The sequence below is a fragment of the Pelophylax lessonae genome (assembly GCF_965119305.1).
Source record: "Pelophylax lessonae genome assembly, chromosome: 3".
Lineage (NCBI taxonomy): Eukaryota > Metazoa > Chordata > Amphibia > Anura > Ranidae > Pelophylax > Pelophylax lessonae.
In genome coordinates, this window is record NC_138770.1 from 605772749 (window position 1) to 605799581 (window position 26833).

A 26833-nucleotide genomic window follows, 5' to 3' on the forward strand; every position below is an offset into this window, starting at 1 on the left:
ACTGATTATAAATTGTGAGCTGGCATTTAGCTTCAAAGTGTATTTAAATCTTCTAGTACATCTAACACGCCCCCTCCCCCAGACTGACAATGCTGCTGTCTGTTGTGCCCCTGTGCTCATTCATCCAGAGTGGGGACACTCTTTGACAGGAGGTGTGTTACTGGCCAGATCGCCAGGTGAAAACAGAAGAGAAAAACGAATGCTGCCACCACATCTAACAATTGGAAAGCTGCAATATATTACATTTTTAGTTGTGAGCCTAATACTGCTTTAAGGTAGTGGTGGGAGGGGAGTAGGATGGGCTAGACCTACTTAGTGGGAGGGGCAAAGGGTAGGGAAACTTTGAAAAAAGTTTCCTTACCCTTTAAGGGTTGTCAAGTTGGCAGTTGGCTCCCAGTGACCACATTGAAAGTTTGTGGGAAACTTTCCCTATTCTTTAATACAGAACTAGTAGTCTTTTTACAGTTTATGTTTGGGGTTGCGATAGCCAGTTCAGAAACCAGAAGATACGATCATACCCGTGGATCTAATCACCCTCTAAGTGCCTACGGCCTCACTCCAGTTTTAAAAAAAGGTTTCTTTGTTTTCATTTTCTGAGGACACACAGAATCCCTCAACAAATATGCTGTAGATCTATAGAGCAATACAGAACATTTCAAATTTATATTACGCCAAAGGAATCGGGTAGAAATCCAAGTAAAGCTGGATACACACTATACAATTTTCTTTAGATTTTTTCCTTTAGAAAACCATATAATATGAGGTCAGACCTAAACACTTTCAATTTGTATGCAATCAGGCAGGCCCTTGCACTACATAGTTGAAGGTAAATCTAAAGGAAATCTAACAACAAAAGTTGTATAGTGTGTATCCAGCTTAAGGCTGACCAAATGTTATCCAATTTTCTTATTCAATTTCCTTTAGATTCACGATCACCTATGTAGTGCAAGGGCCTGCCTGGCTGCATACAAATCAAAAGTGTTTAGGTTTGACCTTGTATTATATTATTTTGGTAAATCTAAAGAAAAATTGTACAAAAAAATTGTAAATGCATGGACAGCCTAAGAAGGACAGCACTGCAATGAAAACAATTTTTTTTCGATTGGAAAGGGAAGGCTTGAAGATTTCACGCCACTTCCTGTCATAGTGACAACATGGCCTCCAGTGTTGGAAGTGAAAGAAAAATCCTGCAACTGGAGCCAAAGAGCAATAAACATCTTTCCTCCACTCTATACAAAACAAAAATAAAGTTTTAGTAAAAGTTACACTTTGGCACACGCATACCACCATGTTAGCATGCCTATCCCATTACCTTCTGGACCTAAAACACCCAATCATTATAACCCAACCTATGGTGACAGTAATGGAGAGAACTTCTGGAAATGGCTAGGTAAGCCCTATGGGACTCCTAGAATCAGCTGTAGTCTCTCTTATGTTACCCTGTTCCAGACAGAGATGTATAGTAACGAAGTAGAACTACTTAAGTACTGTACTTAAGTACCGAAATGCGGTATCTGTACTTTCCCAGAGTAGAATTTTTTTCTCCTACTTCTACTTTTACTTCACTACATTTTTTCGATGATTTCGATACTTCTACTCAAGTATTTTTTTTTTGTGCTGCATAGTTACTCGTTACTTTTAAAAAAATTACCACTGCCAGAACAGTAGATGGCAGGTTGCATAAAGCTCAAAAAAATGTGTATAATGTCATTTGTAAATCAGCGCATACGAAAATAAAGGCTTTGTATAATAAAAGCTGCTATACCAAATCTTTCCAATAAAAAGAAAATATGAAACAAACAAATAAATGGTGCTACAGCGCTTAAAGTGCATCAAGAAACTACTAACAAACACAGGTTAATCATTTGAATAAATCATTTGAAATAATAAAAAACAATATGATGTTCAAACTTTTGACTTCTTTCTTTAACCACTTGCCTACTGTGCACTTAAACACCCTTCCCATCCAGGCCAATTTTCAGCTTTCAGCGCTCTCACACTTTGAATGACAATAGCGCGGTCATGCTACACTGTACCCATATGAAATTTTTATCATTTTTTTCACACAAACAGAGCTTTCTTTTGGTGGTATTTAATCATCTCTGGGTTTTTTATTTTTTACAAAAAAAAAGAAAAAAGACAGAAAATTTTGAAAAAAAAAAAAAAGTTTTTCTTATTTTCTGCGAGTAAATTTTGAAAATAAATTTTTCTCCCTCACTGATGTGCGCTGATGAGGCGGCACTGATGGGCACTGATAGGCTGCACTGATGGGCACTGATGAGGTGGTACTTATGGGCACTGATGAGGAGGTACTAATATGCCGCACTGATGAGCACTGATAGGCGGCACTGATAGGCGGCACTGATAGGCGGCACTGCTGGGCACTGAGAGGTGGCACTGCTGGGCACTGAGAGGTGGCACTGCTGGGCACTGAGAGATGGCACTGCTGGGCACTGAGAGGTGGCACTGCTGGGCACTGAGAGGTGGCACTGCTGGGCACTGAGAGGCGGCACTGACGGGCGGCACTGATAGGCGGCACTGATGGGCACTGGCGGATGGCACTGATGGACACTGACGGGTGACAGTGATGAGCACTGACGGGCGGCACTGATGAGCACTGATGGGCAGCACCATCAGTGCCCACACTCAGTGCCCATAGTGCTGCCAGTCAGTGCTCATCAGTGCCTAGATGAGCAGGCACTGATGGGCACTGACTGGCAGCACTATGGGCACTGATTGTGGGCATTGATGGGGGCACTGATGGCGGGCACTGTGGGCACTGATGGTGGGGGCAGTGTGTGTGTTTTTTTACCTTCAGTAATCAGGGCACTGGTGATCAGTGCCCTGATTACATTTGTCTGTGTCCCCAGCGGCTGTCGGCTCCCCCTCCTTCCTCACACTGCAGTGTCTGTGTGAGGAAGGAGCGCCGGCGATGAGAGATGATCTCATATGTTTACATATGAGATCATCTCTCATTGGACGGCTTGATCACGTGGTGAATGGCCGCTGTGATTGGCCATTCACCACGATCTGTGATCGGCCGTGTCCAAGGGACACGGCCGACACAGATTCCCCCCGATGCGCGCTCGCAGGAGCGCGCGGGGGGGCGTGTCACTGGAGGCCGTTTAAAAACGGCCTCCCGAAAATTCGAGTCCGCGCTGCAGCCGTATATAGGCTGTAGCGCGGATGGGAAGGGGTTAATAACTACATAACACAGTACTTGTACTTCTACTTTCAGTACTTGAGTAGAATTTTTTTTTCAAAACTACTGGTACTTTTTACTTTTAGTACTTAAGTAGCAAATTTTTTGAAAAAACTACTTGCAATACTTAAGTAAAAAAAATGTTGAATACTTTAGTACTTCTACTTAAGTAACTTTTTCTGTGAGCACTTCCACTTCTACTCAAGTCACTTTTTGATCGAGCACTTGTACTTTTACTCAAGTAGAAATTTCGAGTACTTTATACAAGTCTGGTTCCAGACCAACATAAATAGACAAATGGACAGTCAAGATTGGCATAGACAAGGGACCAGACCATTTTTTACAAAGGAACTTTCTGCATTGTCTATGACTGTGCCTCTGCAGAAGCATCCTTCCAACTGGTACTGTAGCAGATGAAATGCAGGGACATCCACAGATAAATGCTCTACTATGTACTTGTCATTAGATACAACCTTTGAAATCAGCTTACATTTATCTCCTCTTCGGAAGTCTCAATTTTGAAAGGGCGGATATCTTCGTTATCATCATCTTGTCTCTGCCCAGGACCCCACCATCCATCTCCCATTGGCAAAGTGTTATCCGTTTTCCTGAAGACAAAGTGGTAGAGGAGAGCCCCGACCACCAGCGCTCCAACAATTTCTAGAAGCATTTTACCTACAAGAAATAATTGCACAGTCAGTGGACCTCAGACCAGCAGGTCAAATTGTTCCAGGGACATTGATGCTTCAACTACACTATATTACCAAAAGTATTGGGACGCCTGCCTTTCCATACACATTAACTTTAATGGCATCCCAGTCTTAGTCCGTAAGGTTCAATATTGAGTTGGCCCATCCTTTGCAGCTATAACAGCCATTAAAGTTCATTTGTGTGTAAAGGCAGGTGTCCCAATACTTTTGACAATATAGTGTATATATACAGTATATAGCTGAATAAGGAGGGACAAACCCCAAGCTGCTCTCCTAGCAGAGAAACGCCTTAATTAGTCAGTATACAGATGCATCCAAAAAAGTATTCTGACAATGCTGGGCTCTATGAACCACTTGCTTACTGGGCACATACAGTATACCCCCTCCCTGTCCAGGTCAATTTTCAGCTTTCAGCACTGTCACACTTTGAATGACAATTGGCCAGTCATGCAACACTGTACCCATATGAAATTTTTATAATTTTTTTAACAAATTTCACAATTTATTAAAAAACAACAGTTTTCATAGTTTGTTATACCATTTTGCAAACAGGTAATTTTTCTCCTTCATTGATGTGCGCTGATAAGGCTGCACTGATGGGCACTGATAAGGCGGCATGGGTGGGCACTGATAAGTTGCACTGATGGGCACTGATACGTGACACTGATGAGACGGCACTGATTAGGAGGCACTGATGAGGCTGCACTCATAGATGGCACGGATAGGCAATGATAGGTGGCACTAAAGGGCACTGATAGGCAGTACTGAAGGGCACTGAGAGGTGGCACCGAAAGGCACTGGTAGGTGGCACTGATAGGAAGCACTGATAGCTGGCACTGATGATAAGGCACTGGTGGGCACTGGTTGGTAGTACTGATGGGCACTGGCAGGTGGCACTGGTTAGCAGTACTGATGGACACTGGCAGGTTGCACTAGCTAGAAGCACTGGTGGGCACTGGTTAGCAGTACTGATGGGCACTGGCAGTTGGGACTAGCTAGGATCACTGGTGGGCACTGGTTAGCAGTACTGGCATCACTGTGTGGAACCGATGTTCCTTTTACAGAAGCCAGTAATAAGCTTATTTTTTCTCCTCACGCTGTCAAAGTGAGGAAAAAGAAAAGCTGATTACTTGCTTCTGTTTACATCATGTGATCAGCTGTCATTGGCTGGGATTGGCCCTTTATTCCGATCTGTTATCAGCTGAGTACCAAGGACTTAGCACGGGCATAAAATGGTTGATTGTTATTAACACATTATGATATTTACACACCCAGCTGAATAAATCTCTCCTTCTATGTGTCCTTTTTATTCATAAACAGATTCAATAAGAGAGAGACAGCCTAAAAGCAAACAGCTTCTGCTTTGCTGTCTCTTTAGAAAACCCCCAATTCTTACCAGTGTCATGTGTGTACCTTTTATTCAATGTTTTTTTGTACAGCAAGATTTTAAATTCATACTGCAGTATGAAAAAAAACATTTTTTGAAAAACATAAATTTAAAAAAATGAAACTACAACTGACCCCAAACTATTATAGATTCCCTTTAAGGTAAACCAAGGTACTATAAATTGTTAACAACAATGTGCATATAAAAGTGTCGATGTTATTGCAGTGCTGATCAATGGTCAATATAAAACACTTTAAGGCCCCTTTCACACAGTCCGTCCGTCGGACGGACTGCGTTTATCTCAGCGGGGTATCGAGCCGCCGATCCCCCGCTGAGCAGGCGGATGACAGCTGTGTCTCCGCGCTGTGTGCGGAGACACAGCTGTCAGTTCCCCATACATCCCTATGGGGTAATCAGATGGGAACGGACCGTCGGTCTGTTCTCATCCGATCCCATCCGATCCGATCCGCTGGACGGATGGAAAATAGGGTTTCCATCCGTCCAGATTTGACAGATCGGATGTCAGCGGACATGTCTCCACTGACATACGATGCCCCACAGGGATGCATGGGAGGACCGTTCAGATCCGCCAAAAAAACGGACAGGCGAATCTGAACGGTCCGCCTGTGTGAAAGGGGCCTAAGAGTCAAGACCTTTCCAGAATAAATCTCTGAGACTTGGCAATGATCCTGGAAATCAGGAGCAACTGACAACCACATAGATGTATAACCAGGGCCAACTTACCAAATGGGCAGTTTCCCAGAAGCCCCACTTGCCGGGGGGGGCTCCACCTGCCAGGCGACCCAGTCCCAGCCAAGCATTAGTCCCTGTTGGCCTTGCGCTGCTGTCAGGCTACTTGGGCCGAGGAGGGGAAGCCCACAACTGCAGGAATGCCTGTTCGCCTCTACTAGAACAGGCACACACAGGACAGTCGAATCTGACTCCCGTCCGTCCGTGTGTGTGGTCACCGGACCCAGCCACCCAACTTGGAAGCTGTCATTAGCCTGGCACTGCTGTACCAATAAATATCGCCTTATCGATAATTTGCATTTTTAATCTCGTGGGTGATTGTGTAGGCAGGGCCCCAGTGCACTGCATTGCCCGGGCCCTTTAATGCGCTTAAGATGGCACTGTATATAAGGATGATGTCCCCTCACCTGCACAGTCCTCAGCCCACAGAGCAGATTGTTACCTTATTATGAGCTGCTGAGAGCCCAGAATAAATCCCACACAATAAAACTGCAGTGCAAATAAAACTCCGAACAACAAAGGCATAGCGAGGGAAAATGGAGGTCCCCGCTGATTTTGTTTACGCTTCAGATAATAGGGGAAGTGTCCAGGACAGAGGGCTCTCAGCGCTATGCTGGAAATTAGAAGACAGCTAGAGACTTTTGTCTTATTCTCTACAGCGGAATTACAACAGAAGAAGAGATTGTGTCGGTCTCTGTGATAAACTCAAACAAAGACAGAAAAATCTGTTTTTACATTATAATGGGTTCTCATCGGTGTAATATAGTATTTTCCTTTCTGTGCAGCCAGCCCCTGGCTCTCCATACACATCTCTTTATTCTGGATAGAGTGGGGAAGGACTGGATTCCGCTATGGCCTTATTGATGTATCTATAACTTTAAGAGATCCGATCACTTTCTGTCCCAGTGACCATACAGAACTAAAAGTGATATTAAAGGCTTTTTTGTAAAAAAAAAATTACAAAAATGTCATACTTACCTGCTCCGTGCAGTAGTAGCCCCAATTATTCTCTTCTCTGTCAATGCTCCTGGTTACTCCCTCCTGCCAAGTGCCCCCAGAGCAAGCAGCTTGCTCTGGGGGCACCTGATCAGACTCGCTCCCAAGCCACTGCTCTCTGTGTTCATTCACACACAGAGCCATGGCTTGGCCTTCCACCCCCCTCTCTCCTCATCATCTCACTGGCAGTGATTGACAGCAGCGGGAGCCAATGGAACCTCTTGCTGTCTCAGCCAATAAGGAGGGAGAGTCCCCGGAGAGCCAAGGCTCTTGTCCACATCGCTGGGTCGAGATGAGGCTCAGGTAAGTAAAAAGGAGGGCTGGGGACCCTGCCGCACACAGGTTTATTATCTTAATTCATAGAATGCATTAGGGTAACAAACCTGTCCTTAGAACCACTTCAAAGCTGAATGCCAAACTGATATAACAGATGCAAATTAATACAGCTCTATTTTTTTTTTCTATTATTATTAATATTATTATTATTTTAAATGCAAGCAGCGTAAGCTACTGAATTTGACGTGGTATCAGCCCATTGCTAACCCCTGTACAGCAGAGATCAGACTTAGGTCCGGTTCACACTGATGCGATGCGGGAAGGCTGCGAACTCGCAGCCTGTTCCCGCATCGCACACGCACCCCCGGCAGTTCACACTGCCATATGCGATACGCTGGGGGTGTCAATGTAATCTTAACGACACCCCCAGTTTGATCGCATATCGCAGTGCGATTGTGCAGTTCGCACAGGATCGGATCGCACAAGTGTGAACCGCTGTGCGATCCGATTCTGATGCGGCTGCAAAAATGCCTCCTGTGCGTGTTTGCATCGGGAGCGATGCGAATTTAGCCTTACAGTTTGTATGGCTAAACTCGCACCGCACAGCTGATCGCATGTAATGTCGGAGCAGTGCGCTCCGACATTACATGCGAACCCCGCACACGCACAAGTGTGAACCGGGGCTTAGAGAGAGATAAGCACAACGAAGAGCCAATAAATTGAGCTGCAGTACAAATGGTCAGGGCAAGTAAACACCATAGAAATGCAGTCTGGATGCGTTCCCGATGCTCTTTTGCATGCACATTTGTGTTGCGTTTTTGATGCGTTCCAGGGCGTTTTTAATGCAGTCCAGAGGCATTTTCCCCCTCTTTTTTCCTAATCTTAAATAAAGACATGTGTGTTCCAGTGCATTTTTGGTGCATTTAGATGCCGTGTGGCGGCGATCAGAGATACTGAAAAAATTTTTCTCTTTTTTACAATTTTCTCTCTTTTTTTACAACTATATTTTTACATACTCTACCATAGTGACATTATACTACCCTGTTGGGGTGTTGATCAGGAAATGTTTTTTCTTTTACAGTGTGATTGCTTGTTACAGTGATGATCACTGTAACAGCAATCATCTGAACTGTCATGAATAGCTTTCATTCATGACTCATGGTTTACTACTGTGATGCTGTGATTGGCCACAACTATCACAAGGTACTGGGTGCTGTTACTGGCCCAGGTACCATGTGATTACTGGTGACCAATCACAGATCACACACAGTAGTAAACAATGATGTCATTAATGCATTCTATTCATGACTGTTGTTTGCTAGGTGTCATGTGATCACACTACAATCGTGTAGTATCTGGGCCATTCACAGCATCTTGATAAAAAGCACTATAGATTGTGCCAGTGCGCATGAGTAGGGTGATGTACTGGTATATTGCAGTGCCTGCTCAAGCCACCAGCTAGCATTAAAATTATTGTTGGCCAGTCAGCAAGTAATTAAAGTGAGATGTGGGCCTTTTGTTTGTTATGTTTGTACCATTATTATAATGTTATGTTCTTTATTGATAGCAATTTTGAATACATGTATCTCCCCTGCCATACCCCTGAAGAAAGGTTTGACCTGAAACGCGTCGGTAGAGTGGAGACAACATGATTTTATATGTACAATTTCACAAGTAGCATGTGATCTGATTTGTGGATTTTATTCTGTATATATATGCTCTTAATAATGGAATCTTTTAACTTGTATATACAGTATAAATGTATGTATGTATTTTAAACAAATTAACTGGTGCGCTGGTTGCCTGTAAAGTCCTGTTTATTGGTGAGGGTTTTTGTTTTTTAGTTTTAACCTGGGATGTCGGCAACAGACACTTGGATTTTTAAACAGTGCAGACTTTATGCACTGTTACTGTAATAAATAAAATGACATAAATCTTTCCTGATGTTAGTAAATGCGATAACTTTTGCGCAAACCAATCAAAATACGCTTATTGCAATTTTTTTTAACAAAAATATGTAGCAGAAAACAATTTGGCCTAAAATGTTAAAAAATTTTGATTTTTAAATTTTTTTTTTTTTTTGGGAATGTTATATAGCAATATGTGAAAAATATATATATATTTTTTCAAAATTGTCGCTCTTTTTTTGTTTATAGCGCAAAATCGCACAGGTGATCAAATACCACCAAAAGAAAGCTCTATTTGTGAAAAAAAAAAGGACATCAATTTTATTTGGGTACAGCATCGCGCGGCCGCGCAATTGTCCGTTAAAATAACGCAGTGCTGAATCGCAAAATAGGGCCTGGTCAGGAAGGGGGTAAAATCTTCCGGTCTTAAAGTGGTAAAGTCCTGTAAGTTGCGAAGTGGAACCTTCACCACAATCTTGCAGTGTTCCTCAAACCATTCCTGAACCATTTTTGCGGTGTGATAGGGTGGATTATCCTGCAGAAAGAGGCCAATGCCATCAGGGAATATAATTTCCATGAAGGGGTGTACTTGGTCAGCAACAATGTTTAGGTAGGTGATACGTGTCAAGTAACATCCACATCTCCGAAGACGTTACCGGAAGTGACGAAACGCGTCAGTTTGGAACACACAGCGTGGTGACGTGTGCTAAGGGTGGAACGCAAGCCGGAAGTTCTCCCGCTAGCGTCCACGCTGATCGGCTTGCGCCGTAACACACGCTCACAGGCGGCCAAAACAGGGCTGCATTCGGGAGGATTTTACCCCGACTTTGTTTATCTGCTTTTTACTTTTTATATTTTTTATGTTTGACTTTACCTGCATGTAAAAATCTTTTTTGCCCAATTGGGAATAAAAGTCCTAAAGGATAATACACTATTTGGAGCTCCATTTTTTTACATATCTTTGTCTGGCGAGAGGGGAGAGGAGACAGAGGGGGACCTTATCACCTTACCCGTTCTGAAGCAAGCTAAAGAGATCGTTTAGCCTGGAAGGCTATACAAGCTTGATAGGTCATGGTGCTATAAGGCACACATGACCCACAACGTCTGGTAAGTGATTGAATCTTACCTTTGTCACAGGATTTACCACCGCGCTGAGCACTTGCACTTTTGTAAAAAAGTTTGCACAAAGGACTCACTATATTGCACACTTATTGGAATTTTTTATTTGGATTTTTTTTGCACTAAGGACTCACCTTATATTTATATCGGACATTTTAAATTTTGGACTTTTTATGTAATAATGTTTTATGGAATATGAGTTATCAATTTAATATTTTATATATTATATTTATTTTATGAAGTTCTATATATTCACTTTAAATTCAATATTTTAAAGCAAGCGCTATAGGTAGCCTTTTAGAATTGTTTTACAAGTCATGTGTCCACAGATAGCAGCCATCTTGGCCATGACGTATCCAATTTAGGGTGTGCCCCTATCCTCAATTAACTAATTACATTTGGAAGGATTGGGAAACAGGGATTTCGGGCACAAAAGTTTTTTTAAAAAGATTTCTTTTATTCAACACAAAACTAAATATTTTAAAATCATAGAAAAATACAGGCAGATAATTGTGTATTAAGGACAAAGTGAGACCACACAACAGTGGTCTATGTTGTACAATATCTCAGTGCATAGAACTTATAAAAGTCGATTTACATACAGTTCAAAGTACAAGATCATTCGTAGTCATATAATCCTTGGAAACGTATTGCTTGATATCAGAAGAACCGCCGACGGACACCCAAACAGTATGGTGCCGGTCAGCGGGGTCGACTGAAAATATAAGTTAACATTCACCATGTAATATATGACCTTTGCTCGACATGTTTCGCTTTCTTAGACAAAAAAGCTTCATCTGGAGCATATCATTTCTTTTGTCTGTGTGAAAAATAACAGTATTTAGATAAATTACATATATATGTTTTACCTCATTTTCAGTGTGTTTATAATTACAATTACATATCATTTATCTCTCCTTTTAATTACATACAATCGTCTTGCACATCTCAGATAAGTCCTTCTATTTTTGATATCAACACAATATAACATTGGGTCTTACGTTGCATTCAGACACTATAGGGGTTTAGGGGAAAGAACGGAGGCTGCCAATAGTGAGTATATGTGGGGATCCATGCTGTAGTTATAGTATAAGCATATATATCCTGTTTATATATCTGGTAAATGGACAGAAAAATGTATACATACCTGTACATATAGTAATCAGGCACATATCTCAATTTCCATAGAGAATTCTTTAACGAGGAGGACTGTGCGTTTTGGGAAGCTCAAAAAAGGCAATGTATAGTGACATAGTAGTGAGGGTAGTCACTCCATGTCTCATATCTGGGTGGATGAGAGCAGAAGAACAGTGTTTCTCAGAATAATAGGCGTTTTTATTCTATGATATCACTTTAAGGGAAAGCCCATAGAAATGCTAAACCATAAGCTCAAGTGTTTCAAAGTGGTAAAGTCAGTGTGCCTCATGCTTGTTATAAGGGTGTGTAAGTACCTATAGAGCCCCTAGATTATCTGCCTTGAAAGGGGCAAAAGAAAAGACATATAGTCATTCTGGACCGTAGGAATGGACAGGTGCCATGCGTTTCTAAACGGTTATGCACCAACATACAGGATTTACCCATTCATATATGGGTTACCCCTATAGTAAAATACATATTATGTATATTGGTTTGCTTCCATATACATATGTGAGTATGTGTGTGTAATCAATTTTGTATCCGGCCCACCCTCCTCCATAATGGTAGGGGGGGGGGGGTGAGTGACCAGAGTTATATATAGATAAGCAGTTGCTACATAGGGTCCAAGATGAGTACATGCAAAGTGTACTTAGAATAAACATAGGTAATAGACATAGTGGTGAATATATAAAGTGCCACCCAATATGATAGTTCCCTATGCAGTACGAAAGTTCCAAACATAAACAGACACTTTAGCAAGGCTCACCAAACTTGGGAAGGACCAGAGCTTAAATGTAGGGAGCATATCTCCTCTGCTTGTATCTCGGCTGTTAAGCACAGTAAGATTAGGGTGAATTCCCGGATATCACAAAAGTGTAATGTTACAGTATTAGTACTGGCCATATAAAGCTTACCCCTTGCCACGCTGTTCCCAGCTTCCGCACAGTCCTCACCGGATGGGGAACCTCCACCATACCAGGGCTTGTAAATGGCGCCCTTAAGTAGCATGGATCCCGGGCGGTTCGTCAAACGGACGTCACCGCCCCGGCCACTCCCACCGGACATCGCTCGAGAGCCAGCGCGGGGACACCCCAGCGAGGCTCTCGGCTTAGTCACGGGTGTATGCAGATCATACAGAGGCAGGAAGTGCCTTCGTAGTCCGCTCAGGTGCCACAGGAAGTTCCGCCCGGAAGGGGCGGAAGCTAACCTGCGGCCTATCTGGCCGCACATATCTCACTGATGAGGCCAAACCTCCATGCTTACCCACACTGCCCCCACAGGATCGGTCCGCAATTACATGAGGATTCTAATTGCCTGAAATGAAAAAACAACACAACAAGATAGAAATTATATATAAAAAATAGATGTAAAAACATATTTCACTAAGGTATAGAGATGTTCCTGGTAGACCAGGAGATATATATCGGTAATATATTTGTTTATCAAAAATTATTATATAACCATGTTTATTTTTTGACATTAACCACTAGTGAGGGCGTTCAATAGTAACAGCCCTAATGAAAGAACAGGGGCTAAACTGCCCCCTACCAGAAACACTTCCATACTTCAAACCCCAAGGGAAAGTTGCATATTTTGACTTATTATAAATCCTCAAGATCATAGTATTGATGAGATAGGGATTATAGCACAAAGAAATGTTTGTTATACATAAGGAAGGAAGAGGGGTATATGTGCCATAGAACCTATTTAATGTGAAGAGGTATCAGAATAATTATATATATATATATACGGGGGGAGGATGACCGCGCCAAAACCAAGCAGACACCCTGACCCATATATCCCACATAGGGCCTTTATCGTAACCAGAGTATGCTACTCGAGGTCAATTGGGTCTATTGGCATTAAGTAAGCAAGGAAACCTTCACAGAAAGGGTTTGTATGACTGTGTTTCGTTCAACCCAGGTCTATAAGTAGCATTGAGACGCTCTATCCAGAGAGTCTCTCTCTGGAGAATTTTTTTGTCCCAGTTGCCACCCCGAGGATCTTGAGGAATAACCTCAAGCACATAAAATCTTGCCTTTTTGGGATTGAACCTGTGGTATAGGTCAAGGTGTCTGCTCACGGGCGTGATCATCCTTCCCCCTGCTGATACGTACACATGGTCATTTATCCTTTGGCGGAGCTCTCTTATAGTTTTACCTATATAGAACATGCCGCAGGTACAGCCTTTTAGACTACTTACCTAACATCCACATGAATGGCAGGATGGAAGGTTTCCCAGCAGAACATTCCCCAAATCACACTGCCTCCGCCAGCTTGCCTTCTTCCCATGCTGCATCCTCGTGCCATCTCTTCCCCAGGTGAGCGAAGCACACACTGCCAGCCATCCACATGATGTAAAATAAAATGTGATTCATCAGACCAGGCCACCTTCTTCCATTGCTCTGTGGTCCAGTTCTGAAGCTCACGTGCCCATTGTAGGCACCTTTGGCTGTGGACACGGATGAGCATGGGCACCCTGACTGGTCTGTGGCTATGCAGCTCCATACACAACAAACATTTTTTTCTGCTTTCAACATTCAACTTCAGGAACATGTTCCACTCATTTTTTAATAATCTCCACATTGTGATGTGCACCCATAATGATTTTATTTTTGGAAATTCATATGGTGAAATTTCAAAATAAAGTACCTTTTTATTAAGTAGTCTTCCCCATGACTTCCGGTTGCGCCTGCTTAGGCGACTATCTCATCAGTCCTGGCATTGACTCCTGGGATATCTATGTCATCAGTCCAGTCCGTTGACTCCTGGGATAGCTATGTCATCGATCCCAGGAGTCTTCAGGCATCTAAAGCAGGTGCAATTGCAAGATTTCATGACTGGAAGTGACGCAATCGGCACCATTTCCTCCATCGCTCCTTTCCCCGACCGCACTTGCCTACCCTTCTGAGCTCTCTGTTGATTGACAGGTTGCCATAACAACCACAGCCGCCATTGCAGTGGAAACCTGTAATCAAAAAAGTGCGTCGTGCAGTATCATTACAGAATCATGGAGGTGCTTTAAAAAAAAAAAAAATGCTTAGGAGACTGGAGCTCCGCTTTAACCTATCAGTGGTCATAAAGTTATGGCTGATCAATGTATGTATTTAATTTGCCTATGTAGCTGATTGCTTGGAGTTTAGCTTTAACAGCATATAGAAAAACTATACTGACAGTCATTTTTTACTGAAAGTCTTGTGTTTTTGTTTGAAGCTATTTTTGCTTTTTTAAGCATTTTGGCACTCTGCTAGTGGGAACAATGTTGTTTAAGCAGAGGATCAGTCACACTGTGGTTTTTCTGCAGACTCAAAAATGAAAAGAATTGTATATTTTACTGAAGTGAGTCAGTTGCTTGGCATGTAGAGGTGGGACTTTTCCAGAAAGTGGGCAAGTTTGGGCATATATGGTGTGATATGGGGGTGATTAGCTCTCGTGGTAGATGTGTTTTGAAATGAGTTTACGTCAGTCCTAACTATTTTTAAAGGCCTCACACTGTCACAATGGGTAGAATGTAATTTAGAAGGTTCATTCTGATGAAATATACACATAGGAATATAGTTGCACTACAATTAACTACGTACATGAGAAAAAAGCTGCCTGGTTATTGATTAGCCTTCATAAGATAAGTCTTTCATTGGATGATGACATGGCCTCCAAAACAATCATGGTCAGTGGCAAGTCCCCTTTTACATGGTAGTCAGTGGCAAGGTCCCTTTACATTGTTGGCTACTGGCAGAATCTCCTTTACATTGATGGTTAGTGGCAAGGCCACCTTTCATTAGAGGTTAGCAGCAAGGCCCCCTTTGCATTGGTGGTAAGCAAGAAAGCTCCATCACATTGGTTGTTAGTGGAAATGCCCAACCATTTGTGGTTAGCAGCAAGGCAACCACAAACTGGTAGTCAATGGCAAGGCCCCCATTGCATTGGTGGTCAGCGGAAAGGCCCTTTTTACATTGTGGGCAGTGGCAAGACCCCCCTTTACTTTAGTGAGCAGTTGCAAGACCGCCTTTTGCATTAGGGGTCAGTGGCAAGTTCCTTTAAAAGTCCTGCCCACAGACCAGAGGTAACGTAAACAGGTGGTGATGGATGCTTAGGATAAAGTGAGTGACAGAAGGAATTAAACCTGACTGATCATCCTTGACTAGGCAACTGACCATGCCACCACCCCCGTCACCAGGCCCTATAATAACCTCTTGGTCTGCTAGGGTAGCAGAAAGCCAACATGACTGACCACTATTGGATACAGAAGAAGAGCAGAGGTTTCTGCTGGAAAGGTGAATAATAGAGGCAGGAGGGCCCTTGGTGGGCACCAGAGTACTTTACGCCAACAAGTCCTATTAATGCCTATAGGCACAGTTTATCTAAGGTGAACCTTTATAAAACATTCCTGCTAAAACAATATACTTTACTTGTGCAGACTGTGTTTCAGGCATGTTCTGGATTGTATTTTTCCTAATATATAATTATTTTGGTCTAGGAATGTTCTGAGTATAACAGTATTCTCCTTAATTTCAGATGCCATTTACAATTATGGGAAAGTACATAGAGTTAAAGCTGAAGCTGATACAAGCAGCTATTAAAATACCAAAATGGGAATTGTTTTTATGTATAAAAAGTTTTGCATTTCCATCCGTCCAGTCCTGGGACATACACAAACCTACCAAACAGCGCAGCCAGGCTGCTGACCTGACTTTTTTTCCTGCAGTTACACAATATAGCCTGATCACCTCCCTGACCTAGACGGTCCCTCTTCTGTGATCCTGGCCCCTCCCTCCTGTTTAGCTCCCCCACAGCAAGTAGCTTGCTATGGGGGCACCCGAGCCGAGTTACAGCAAACTGTGTCCATTCAGATACAGAACCCCGACCTGGCTCCACCCCAATCTCTTCTGATTGGCTAGCTGACTTTGATTGACAGCAGCTGCAGCCAATGGCGCCGCAGCTGTGTCTAAGCCAATCAGGAGGGAGAATCTCAGACGGCTGAGACACTCGTGGACTTTGCTGGATAGAGAGGGATCTCAGGTAAGTGTTGGGAGGGCCGAGGGGGACTGCTGCACACAGAAGGCTTTTTATCTTAATGCATAGAATGCATTAGGACAGGGGTGTCAAACTCAATTGCATCGCGGGCCGCATCCCCATTATGGTTGCCCTCAGAGGGCCAGTTCTATCTGTAGCCCAGCACTATCAGAAGTCAAGAGCCCCCACCCTCTCATCCCTTACATCACAGTGTATCCTCTTTACCATGTGCTGCTGCTGGGAAGAAGCTGGAGGCAGAGCTGGGAAGCAGCAACAGCAGTGTCTGGAGGAGGGCTGGCGCCCACTGCTGGAGTCTGCTGAATGCTAAGACCAGTGGAGGTGGAGAGGAGGGGGTACTGCAGCTGCCCAAAGAGGTGCAGGATCTGTATGAGGAGTTGTGTCCTCTCTGCAGCTGCAGGGGGAAGCACAGGATCTGGCAGAGGAGATCTGTCTTCTCTGCTGCCATCTGCTGAGACAAGATGGGGCAGAGATGAGGGAGATGCAGCAGCTGCAGGAAAGGGGCAAGGGCCACATGAAATGGCCTGGAGGGCTGGATTCGGCCTGTGGGCCTTGTGTTTGACACCTGTGCATTAGGATAAAAAAACCTTCAGACTTAACAGCCCCTTTAAAGAGGTTTCACCATTCATCCATTTGTTTTTCTCAGTTCTAATGAGTGTCAGAAACTTACTCTACTCATGTTATGGATAATCCAACTTAATCATGGATAATCCATAGCATGACAGGGGTGTGAAAAATAAGTGAAGACACCCTGTTCTTATTTACATAATCCAATTATTAAGGTGCCATGACATCTGAGACCTGATTTACGATCCCTGTTCCAGGATGACGTAGATGGCCTACTACATGCCTCTTGCAAAACAGTTGTCTTCTTTATCCAAAAACTGCCTGAAATGTGCAACAAATTATACAAGACTGTTTTTGATGGAGCAGATGTGAGAGTCAAAAGAGCTGACACTGAAATTGGATGGTCTAGCAGTGATGCTGAACCTTGGCACCCCAGATGTTTTGGAACTACATTTCCCATGATGTTCAACTACACTGCAAAGTGCATGAGCATCATGGGAAATGTAGTTCCAAAACATCTGGGGTGCCAAGTTTCATCATAGGTTAAAGTCTATGTTTAGTTACTTTAAATCAGCATAAGGGATGTTACTTACATTTAATGAGTGTCCTTTGTGCTGCTGTCTTAGTTGAAACCGTCCATCCTCTGAATACCCCCTTTTTCTGGTGCTGCGGGGGTTAATATAGCCACTGGATCTTTCATGGGCACCTGTCAAGGGTGCTGACTATGCCACCCCTTTCTGCCCCTCCTCCATTCATAGAAGATGCTCTATAGCTTCCAGCAATGAAAAGTGATCTATCAATAAAGGATTGATGAAAGGTCCCCCTCCTCCATTCATAGATCGCTTTTCTTAACAGAAGCTATAGTACAACTCCATGAATAAAGCAGGGGGTGGAAAGCGTGGGCATAGTTAGCACTCTTAGCACCCCAATCCATCTGCTGATAGTACAGAGCATTGCGGGCACACTGCACACACTCAGTTTGATGTGTATTGCTTGAGATAAGAGCTGCACAATTCTGGATAAAATGAGAATCACGATTTTTTTGCTTAGAATTAAGATCACGATTCTCAGCATAACATCATCTTTCACATTATTCACAAAATTAGGCTAACTTTACTGTTTCAATTTTTTTAAATTCATTGAAGTGTATTTTTACCCAAAAAATTGCTTTTGAAATACTGCTGCGCAAATACAGCGTGACAGAAAATATTGCAACGATCGCCATTTTATTCTCTAGGGTCCCTGCTAAAAAATATATGTAGTGAAGTTCATCCCTTTTGGCCCCTTTCACACAGGGAGTCCGTTCAGAACCGCCTGTCAGTTTTTTCAGGCGGATCTGAACGGACGCCCCATGCATCTCTATGGGGCATCGGATGTCAACGGAGACATGTCTGCTGACATCTTATCCGATCCGATCCGTCAAAACCAGACGGATGGAAACCCTATTTTCCATCCGTCTGGCGGATCGGATGAGAACGGACAGACGGTCCGTTCCCATCCAATTCCCCCATAGAGATGCATGGGGACCTGACAGCTGTGTCTCCACACACAGCACGGAGACACAGCTGTCATCCGCCTGCTCAGCGGGGAATTGGCGGATCTATCCCCCGCTGAGAAAAACGGAGTCCGCCTGACGGACTACAAGTGTGAAAGGGGCCTTAATCTCAAAGAACCAAATGATACAATGTTTCTTTTTATCTCAGCACTGAGCAATGTTGTGATAAACTTTGCAGGCTGCCTTTTTTTTTTGACAGCTGTGAGCAGAGAAATGCTCTGCACCTGTTACATGAATCGTGGAAATGCCAGATTAAGATCATGAGGGGGGTTGAATCGAGATCACAATTTTGTAACGATTAATCGTTCAGCTGTACTAGAGATTTTTTTCTTTTCTAGGAAGGGTGCATGTGATCAGCACAGGGCCAATCGGCACTGTCCAGACAGAGGGTCAGGGGTCCTGCAGCCTCATAGGACAGTCAGAGTAGAATGAAAATTCCTCCTACAATCATTATCCAGACACTGATAGAAGTCACATGACTGCTATTCACTGCTGATGAGAAAAGATATTTAGCAGTTTATATTTACTAAGATAATTGCATCCCCATGTTCTGTGTACTGTGTGAGACCAGATATAGTGAATGCAGGATCTAGGCTTAGTAATACTTTAATGAACTATGCCCTGCAATAAGGATTGGGAAATTGCTGACCATTGGACGATAGGAGTGTGTACCTTTAGTCCCACATAAATGAACCGTGTTTCTGTTTGGAGATTACACAAAGGAATTACCACCCGCTTGAGATCTGGAGATCAGTTACAAAGATTTATTATACAGTATATCAAGGTACTAGGAAAAGGTGGGCACAGTGAAAAAATAAAACATCACTGTTAATCAATCAATAATAAAATTATTAGTTCTTACAGAAAAGGCACACAAACATAAAAAAAAAAACAGTTTTCTGGTAAAAACAACTCAGCAAAACATTAAATAAATAAATAAATACAAATGATATATATATATATATATATACAGTATATATATATATAAACATATATATATATATATATATATATATATATATATATATATATATATATATATATATATATATATATATATATATATATATATATAAAAAGCATGGGGCCCCAGTAAAGCATCAAGGTATACATCACGTATTCCAATACAAAAGCTATCCTATGAGGTATCATCTCCACCTGCCCAAAATAAATGAAATACTCTATTATGTGCCCTTATTACAAGAGCTCATTATGCCCTCAGTTTTTTTTTTTCAGGTCACTAACCGGGCAGTAGATTAAAAAGATTTCAGTCACTTCTCATGACACTAACGTATTTTTACAGCCAGTTCACACCGGAATACACACGTTTCCATGTGCTCTGGTTTTGCAACTCATTTATTTGAATGGGCTGCAAAATGCACTGGGATGCAGAGAAAGTAGTGCAAACAATACTGTTTCAGAATGCACTGCACCCAATTACATGGTACTGCGGTACCATGTGATTTGGTGCCCACAAATGCAGCACAACAATGCGTTTTGGGGTTTTATTAACAATTCATTGACACTAGCAAACTCTATCAAGGGCAGCACGTTCACCTACAGGGGATGTGCATGGAACGCAGCTTTTCCGCCATGTGTTTTGGTGTGAACTGAGCTCTACTCTACTGCACCAGGCATTTTCTTTTTTCATATGACCAAAGTTGACCAACTTATTTTTAACTTTAAGTCCCCATTCACATGCAGGCGACGCTATTTCCAGGGGCGACCTCCGAGGTCGCGGTGCGAGCAGCGCGCCGCGACCTCGGAGCGGCCGCCACGGACTTCATAACATTGAAGTCTATGGCGGTCGCCTCCGGGTCGCCCCAAAGAAGCTCCGGACCCTTTTTCTAAGTCGGAGCGACTTGTGTCGCTCCTATTAGAACGGGTCCGCAGCTTCCCTATGGAAGGCGACCTGCGGCGACCTGTGAGGCGACCAGGTCGCCTCACAGGTCGCCTTAGTGTGAACGGGGATTTAGAGTTTAAAAAAAACATGCGTAACAAATCCTTATTGATTTATGTTTGTACAAAAATTTAATAAAAATGTTTAAATAAAAATAAATAAAAAAATTGAATGGAAGACAATGCTTGTACACTGAGTTAACAAGTTCATGCAGGGTTTTTCATATGATATATATATACAGTGCCTTGCGAAAGTATTTGGCCCCCTTGAACTTTGTGACCTTTTGCCACATTTCAGGCTTCAAACATAAAGATATAAAACTGTAATTTTTTTGTGAAGAATCAACAAGTGGGACACAATCATGAAGTGGAACGAAATTTATTGGATATTTCAAACTTTTTAACAAATAAAAAACTGAAAAATTGGGCGTGCAAAATTATTCAGCCCCCTTAAGTTAATACTTTGTAGTGACACCTTTTGCTGCGATTACAGTGTAAGTCGCTTGGGGTATGTCTCTATCAGTTTTGCACATTGAGAGACTGAAATTTTTGCCCATTCCTCCTTGCAAAACAGCTCGAGCTCAGTGAGGTTGGATGGAGAGCGTTTGTGAATAGCAGTTTTCAGTTCTTTCTACAGATTCTCGATTGGATTCAGGTCTGGGCTTTGACTTGGCCATTCTAACACCTGGATATGTTTATTTGTGAACCATTCCATTGTAGATTTTGCTTTATGTTTTGGATCATTGTCTTGTTGGAAGACAAATCTCTGTCCCAGTCTCAGGTCTTTTGCAGACTCCATCAGGTTTTCTTCCAGAATGGTCCTGTACTTGGCTCCATCCATCTTCCCATCAATTTTAACCATCTTCCCTGTCCCTGCTGAAAAAAGCAGTCCCAAACCATGATGCTGCCACCACCATGTTTGACAGTGGGGATGGTGTGCTCAGGGTGATGAGCTGTGTTGCTTTTACGCCAAACATAACGTTTTGCATTGTTGCCAAAAAGTTAAATTTTGGTTTCATCTGACCAGAGCACCTTCTTCCACATGTTTGGTGTCTCCCAGGTGGCTTGTGGCAAACTTTAAACGACACTTTTTATGGATATCTTTAAGAAATGGCTTTCTTCTTGCCACTCTTCCATAAAGGCCAGATTTGTGCAGCATACGACTGATTGTTGTCCTATGGACAGAGTCTCCCACCTCAGCTGTAGATCTCTGCAGTTCATCCAGAGTGATCATGGGCCTCTTGGCTGCATCTCTGATCAGTCTTCTCCTTGTATGAGCTGAAAGTTTAGAGGGACGGCCAGGTCTTCGTAGATTTGCAGTGGTCTGATACACCTTCCATTTCAATATTATCGCTTGCACAGTGCTCCTTAGGGTGTTTAAAGCTTGGGAAATCCGGCTTTGAACTTCTCCACAACAGTATCTCGGACCTGCCTGGTGTGTTCCTTGTTCTTCATGATGCTTTCTGTGCTTTAAACGGACCTCTGAGACTATCACAGTGCAGGTGCATTTATACGGAGACTTGATTACACACAGGTGGATTCTATTTATCATCATTAGTCATTTAGGTCAACACTGAATCATTCAGAGATCCTCACTGAACTTCTGGAGAGAGTTTGCTGCACTGAAAGTAAAGGGGCTGAATAATTTTGCATGCCCAATTTTTCAGTTTTTTATTTGTTAACAAAGTAAGTTTGAAATATCCAATAAATTTCGTTCCACTTCATGATTGTGTCCCACCTGTTGTTGATTCTTCACAAAAAATTACAGTTTTATATCTTTATGTTTGAAGCCTGAAATGTGGCAAAAGGTCGCAAAGTTCTAGGGGACCGAATACTTTCGCAAGGCACTGTAAATGTCCCACATCCATGCCCCTTTGTTAACTTCCTGCTGTCGGCTAAGGAATCCCCCGGTCGGCAGCTAAATGGGCCTAGGGATGAGTCATTGGTTGCTAGGAAGCCAGCGACTGCCAGCATGCGAGCAACCACAAACCCTACATAGGAGGTTATCACATTATCCACACATATTGTATACCCAACTCTGTGAACCAGCGTCTCTCTGTATGATAACTCGGAGTTGGTCTTATTTACCTCTCTGTTAACTCTCTGTGAACCAGTGGTAATTTTTTTAGAATCTTTCACAGCCATAGTGACAGTATCTAAAAGTAGCACTAGCAAGAACTACCGGAATCTGGTGCTGAAACTGGCACACAGCTTTAATGAATTAGGTGCAAACATAGATCTTCTGTGGATGTAGGCTGCCTCAGATCCTTCTTTCTCTCCTCGTAATCTGTCCTGCTGCAGAATAAATGTGGGGCCAATCACATGCCTCCCTGATGATATGGCATGATGGATAAGTATCTGCTTGTATTTATCAGCATGGAGGACATCATTGATCCTGACCAAATCTCCAACTCCACTTGCAGAAATGCTTCACTGTTGCCTGCAGACACTCATTATTGTACCGCTCTCCAGCCCTTCGGCAAACAGCCTCCTGCTACAGCCAAATATTTTACATTTTGACTTATCAGTCCAGAACACCTGCTGTGATTTTTCTGCACCCCAGTTCCTATGTTTTCTTGCAAAGTTGAGTCCCTTAACCTTGTTTCCACGTCAGAGGAATGGCTTTTTGGCTGCAATTCTTCCATGAAGACCACTTTGGCCAGACTTCTCCAAGCAGTAGATAGGTGTAAAACAAATAACAGTGCAGCGCTAAACGTGACACCACAATAATGCCACAAATATGAATAGACATACCATTGAACACAAATATATCAAAAACAGAAAAAAGGGGAGATGTGAGTCCAGTGATTAACTTCTTTAGTGCAAATGAAACTTAAGTCCCAGGTGTAAGTGAAAAAATCCAAAAAATTATCCAGAAGGAAATTTTAAGGTGATAGTGACTCAAAAAGATCCCCACACCAACAGAAAATGAATGCGCTCACCAGAAGGTATGGACCCAAATTACTGTATAGTAAATGGGTCATACACGCTGAATAACATGAATGTCCCCCAACGTGGCTGGATCACCGGATGAGCCGAGGTATGGAATCCACAGAGTTCTCCAATAGTGTTGTCGGGAAATCCCACTCAGAGATGTATATAGAGGGATAAACCAAACAACACTGACATAGTGTAAAACTGTTATGGACAATTTATTAAGGCTATAGAAATACACTTACAAACTTCCCCAGAAATAAGGCAGTCAGTGTGCAGGATGGCACCTGTGACGTTTCTAACGCGTTTCGTTATACATAACATATTCATAGGAGGTTGCCAAGTGCCCAGCAAATCATTAAATATATATATATACACGTAGTAATAAGCTAACATTGCATACAGCTGTAACGAATCCCCCGCCGCGTCATTCCTACGGTTAACATTACATTTACAGACATTACATATAGGTTTCTTTCTGTGTGGGAGATGTAATGTCTGTAAATGTAATGTTGACCGTAGGAGGACGTTTTTGAATTTTCACTCCTCTGTCACCAATACACCAGCCTTCCTCAACCTTTTCAACACAGAGGAACCCTTGAAATAATTTTCAGGTCTCAGGGAACCCCTGCTAAAAATGACTATACCTACGACTCATGATACATTAGTGTGATGGTCAGTGGGATGAATGCTCCTTACACTTGTGGACATTGGGAAGAATTACCTTCTTCCAGATAGCTAAAAAGATCAATGGTGTCAGGGGGAACTTATCTGAGAAGGCAGAAATTGCCCATTGCTCAAGGAACCCCCAGCAACCTCTAGAGGAACCCTGGTCTAGGCTATGCTTTACTTAAAGACTAATCAGGTGATTAAAAAAAAAAAACATTAAGCTCCATGCGTCCGTGCCCTGCATGCAGATTAGGGGGGGCGGACGCATGGATGGGGGGGCGGTGCCCCTGCGCCCTCAATACACCGGCCGCCACTGGCATTCATTTCAAATGACTTTCTAATTTTTCCAATGCACTATTACAGTAGAAGACAACACATCCACACTACAGTCCACCACAAAGCTACTGCTGTACATTGTGGTGCGTTGCTTTGCAAAACAATGGTGCAGGTCAGTTTTTTGTGCATTAAAGTGTGCTCTCACCAGATTTAAAATGAATAGGCTGCCCTAATTAACAATAATTCACTTCATTAACATGTCCGTCAATGCATCACATGGGAGATTATTTAAAATATTGTTGAATGAATGTCTCAAGTATTTACACAGCTGTCATGTATCGCCTCCATCTAGTGTCCAAAATGCTGTATTTTCTTGAAACACCTCAATCAGGAAAATACTGCATTATGGCAATTAGATAGAGCTGAGGATAATAGGAAATATGTGTCTGCAAAGGTTGAGTTTTATTTTAACAACACAGAAGCAGTGTAACATACTCCCATTCCATTATATCTGGGCACCGTTCCATCTCACACACGATAATAGGAAATAAACATATTAGGCAAAATACGAGGATTGTTCATAATGGCTGTGTGAATGTTTGAGAGTGTTTGAGAAATTCACACAGCTATTTTTTTTTAAATAAATGGACCCCATACTGTGAAGCAGCCCTGAAAGTCTTTTCTTTTTTCTTTTTTTTAGCAAGTTTAATATTGGGGATAAAAAAGTTTGGACATTTATTAAAAATTGAGAGATTTCAATTAAAATTGAGGTTTTCTGGTGGTTTTTAATGTGTGGATTGGTTCTAAATGACTTCTGAGGGTAAGAGAAGCTCTTAACAATATTCCTGTACCTGTCCTTTTACAAAAAAAAAAAGTCTATTATCTGCTTCAAATTTTTATTTTTCACAGTAAAATAAAAAAATGTAAAGGGTCAGTACAAAAATAATTAAATATGTATATTTTTAAGTAATTGAGTGAAATTGAGAGTTTGCACTAAAGTGAAATTAAGCAGGCAGCAAAATCAACTAGAGTTTCAGGCTCCTTTTGGAATGTTGTCTAAACTATCCTTATCTGCTTTGCTGAAAAAAAAAAAAAAACATGTTGATGTTGCTGAATAGCTCAAGCTGCAGATTTCTCCCCCTTTCCCCCCCTGTCCTTCTATACAACTCTGTTAAAGGCTTCAATTGGAGACAGAGTGGAAATCCTGAGTCATGTAAAATGTTTATTTTTATTAAAACCAAGATTGTATAAAAAAAAATAAACATAATAGATAAAATGTATCAATTATAATAATTGAGCCAAAATCAATATAGTTCCACATAAAACAAAAAAAATAAAAGTAATTAATTTTCTACATTTTTGAAAAAAAAAAAAAAGTAAAAGAATCATGATCATGTGAGTAGTAGATATTTGAAATCAAATTTGAAAGGCAAAGGTTATGAGACTATTTGTAGAGATAAGCAGCAAAAAGACTTTGAACGTTCAGGTCTAGCCAGCTGCAGGGCGAAAAAAAAGGAAGGATTAAAATCCACTTGTACGGTTATTTTTTTCAGAAATTGCTGTGTGTGAGATATTATGCCTTCCAAAAGTCAAAAATATTGGTTATTGCTACGGAGAGAAACCTTTAACAGCCCAGTTCCTTTCCAACCATCACAATTGTTGCTCTACTTGGACAGTGTATAACCTGCCATTTTTAACATAAAATTAAAATTTAACCTTTTTGCTGTCAGACCCCAATTTTGTGGGGGGTTTTTTTGCACACAATAAAAAATCATTTTAGGCCTGCAGATTCATTAAAACACCAAAGCAGTATTTTTTTCAAAGCAGAGAACCTAGAGAATAAAATGGTAGTAAACAAAATGTTTTATGTTAGCGCAATGGTTTATCAAGCACAAATATTTAGTACATTTTCAGTAAATATAAAATAAAAAATACAATAAAGTAAATTTTAGTGCAGACAAGCTCACTATAACCTAACTTTATGGTAAAATAGAAAAGATGAGGTTGTGACACGTAAATAGAAATCCAACATATAAAGCCTTTAAATAATGTGAAATATTATTCTCGCTCCAGTGGGTGTGACGATATATACCGTGTGTAGCATAAGTGACGTTTTTGTATGTAGGCACCCCCTGACATGTGAGGAAATCCTCATCCCTTCCTAGATCTTATTGGCTAGGTGAGATCAGCGAATAGTCAATTGTTGGTCTCCTTCCCCTATACCGGGCAACACCTGTCATGCGGGGTCCTGGGCTTGCAGGTGAGATGGTAACATGGTCGGGGTTGCTTGGGAGGGAAAAGCACTTCTGGGTTTCTGTGGAAGTGATCTGACAACTGTACAGCCGCCAGATCACTCCATCTTAAAAACAACAGTTGACTTACCAAATTTACACGTATTCCCATTCACTATAGCAGCTG

The 26833-nt window shown here is 42.0% G+C and overlaps 1 protein-coding gene across 1 annotated transcript in view; it reads right to left on the minus strand.

The window, feature by feature from the left end:
* Window positions 1-26833, minus strand: part of EPHX1 (epoxide hydrolase 1) — a 105610-nt gene that overhangs the window by 71328 nt on the left and 7449 nt on the right. Inside the window, exon 2 of the mRNA XM_082251230.1 lies at window positions 3693-3877. Coding sequence (XP_082107356.1) covers window positions 3693-3872 — 180 coding nt within the window. The 5' untranslated portion in view covers window positions 3873-3877. The remainder of the gene's footprint in view (window positions 1-3692; window positions 3878-26833) is intronic.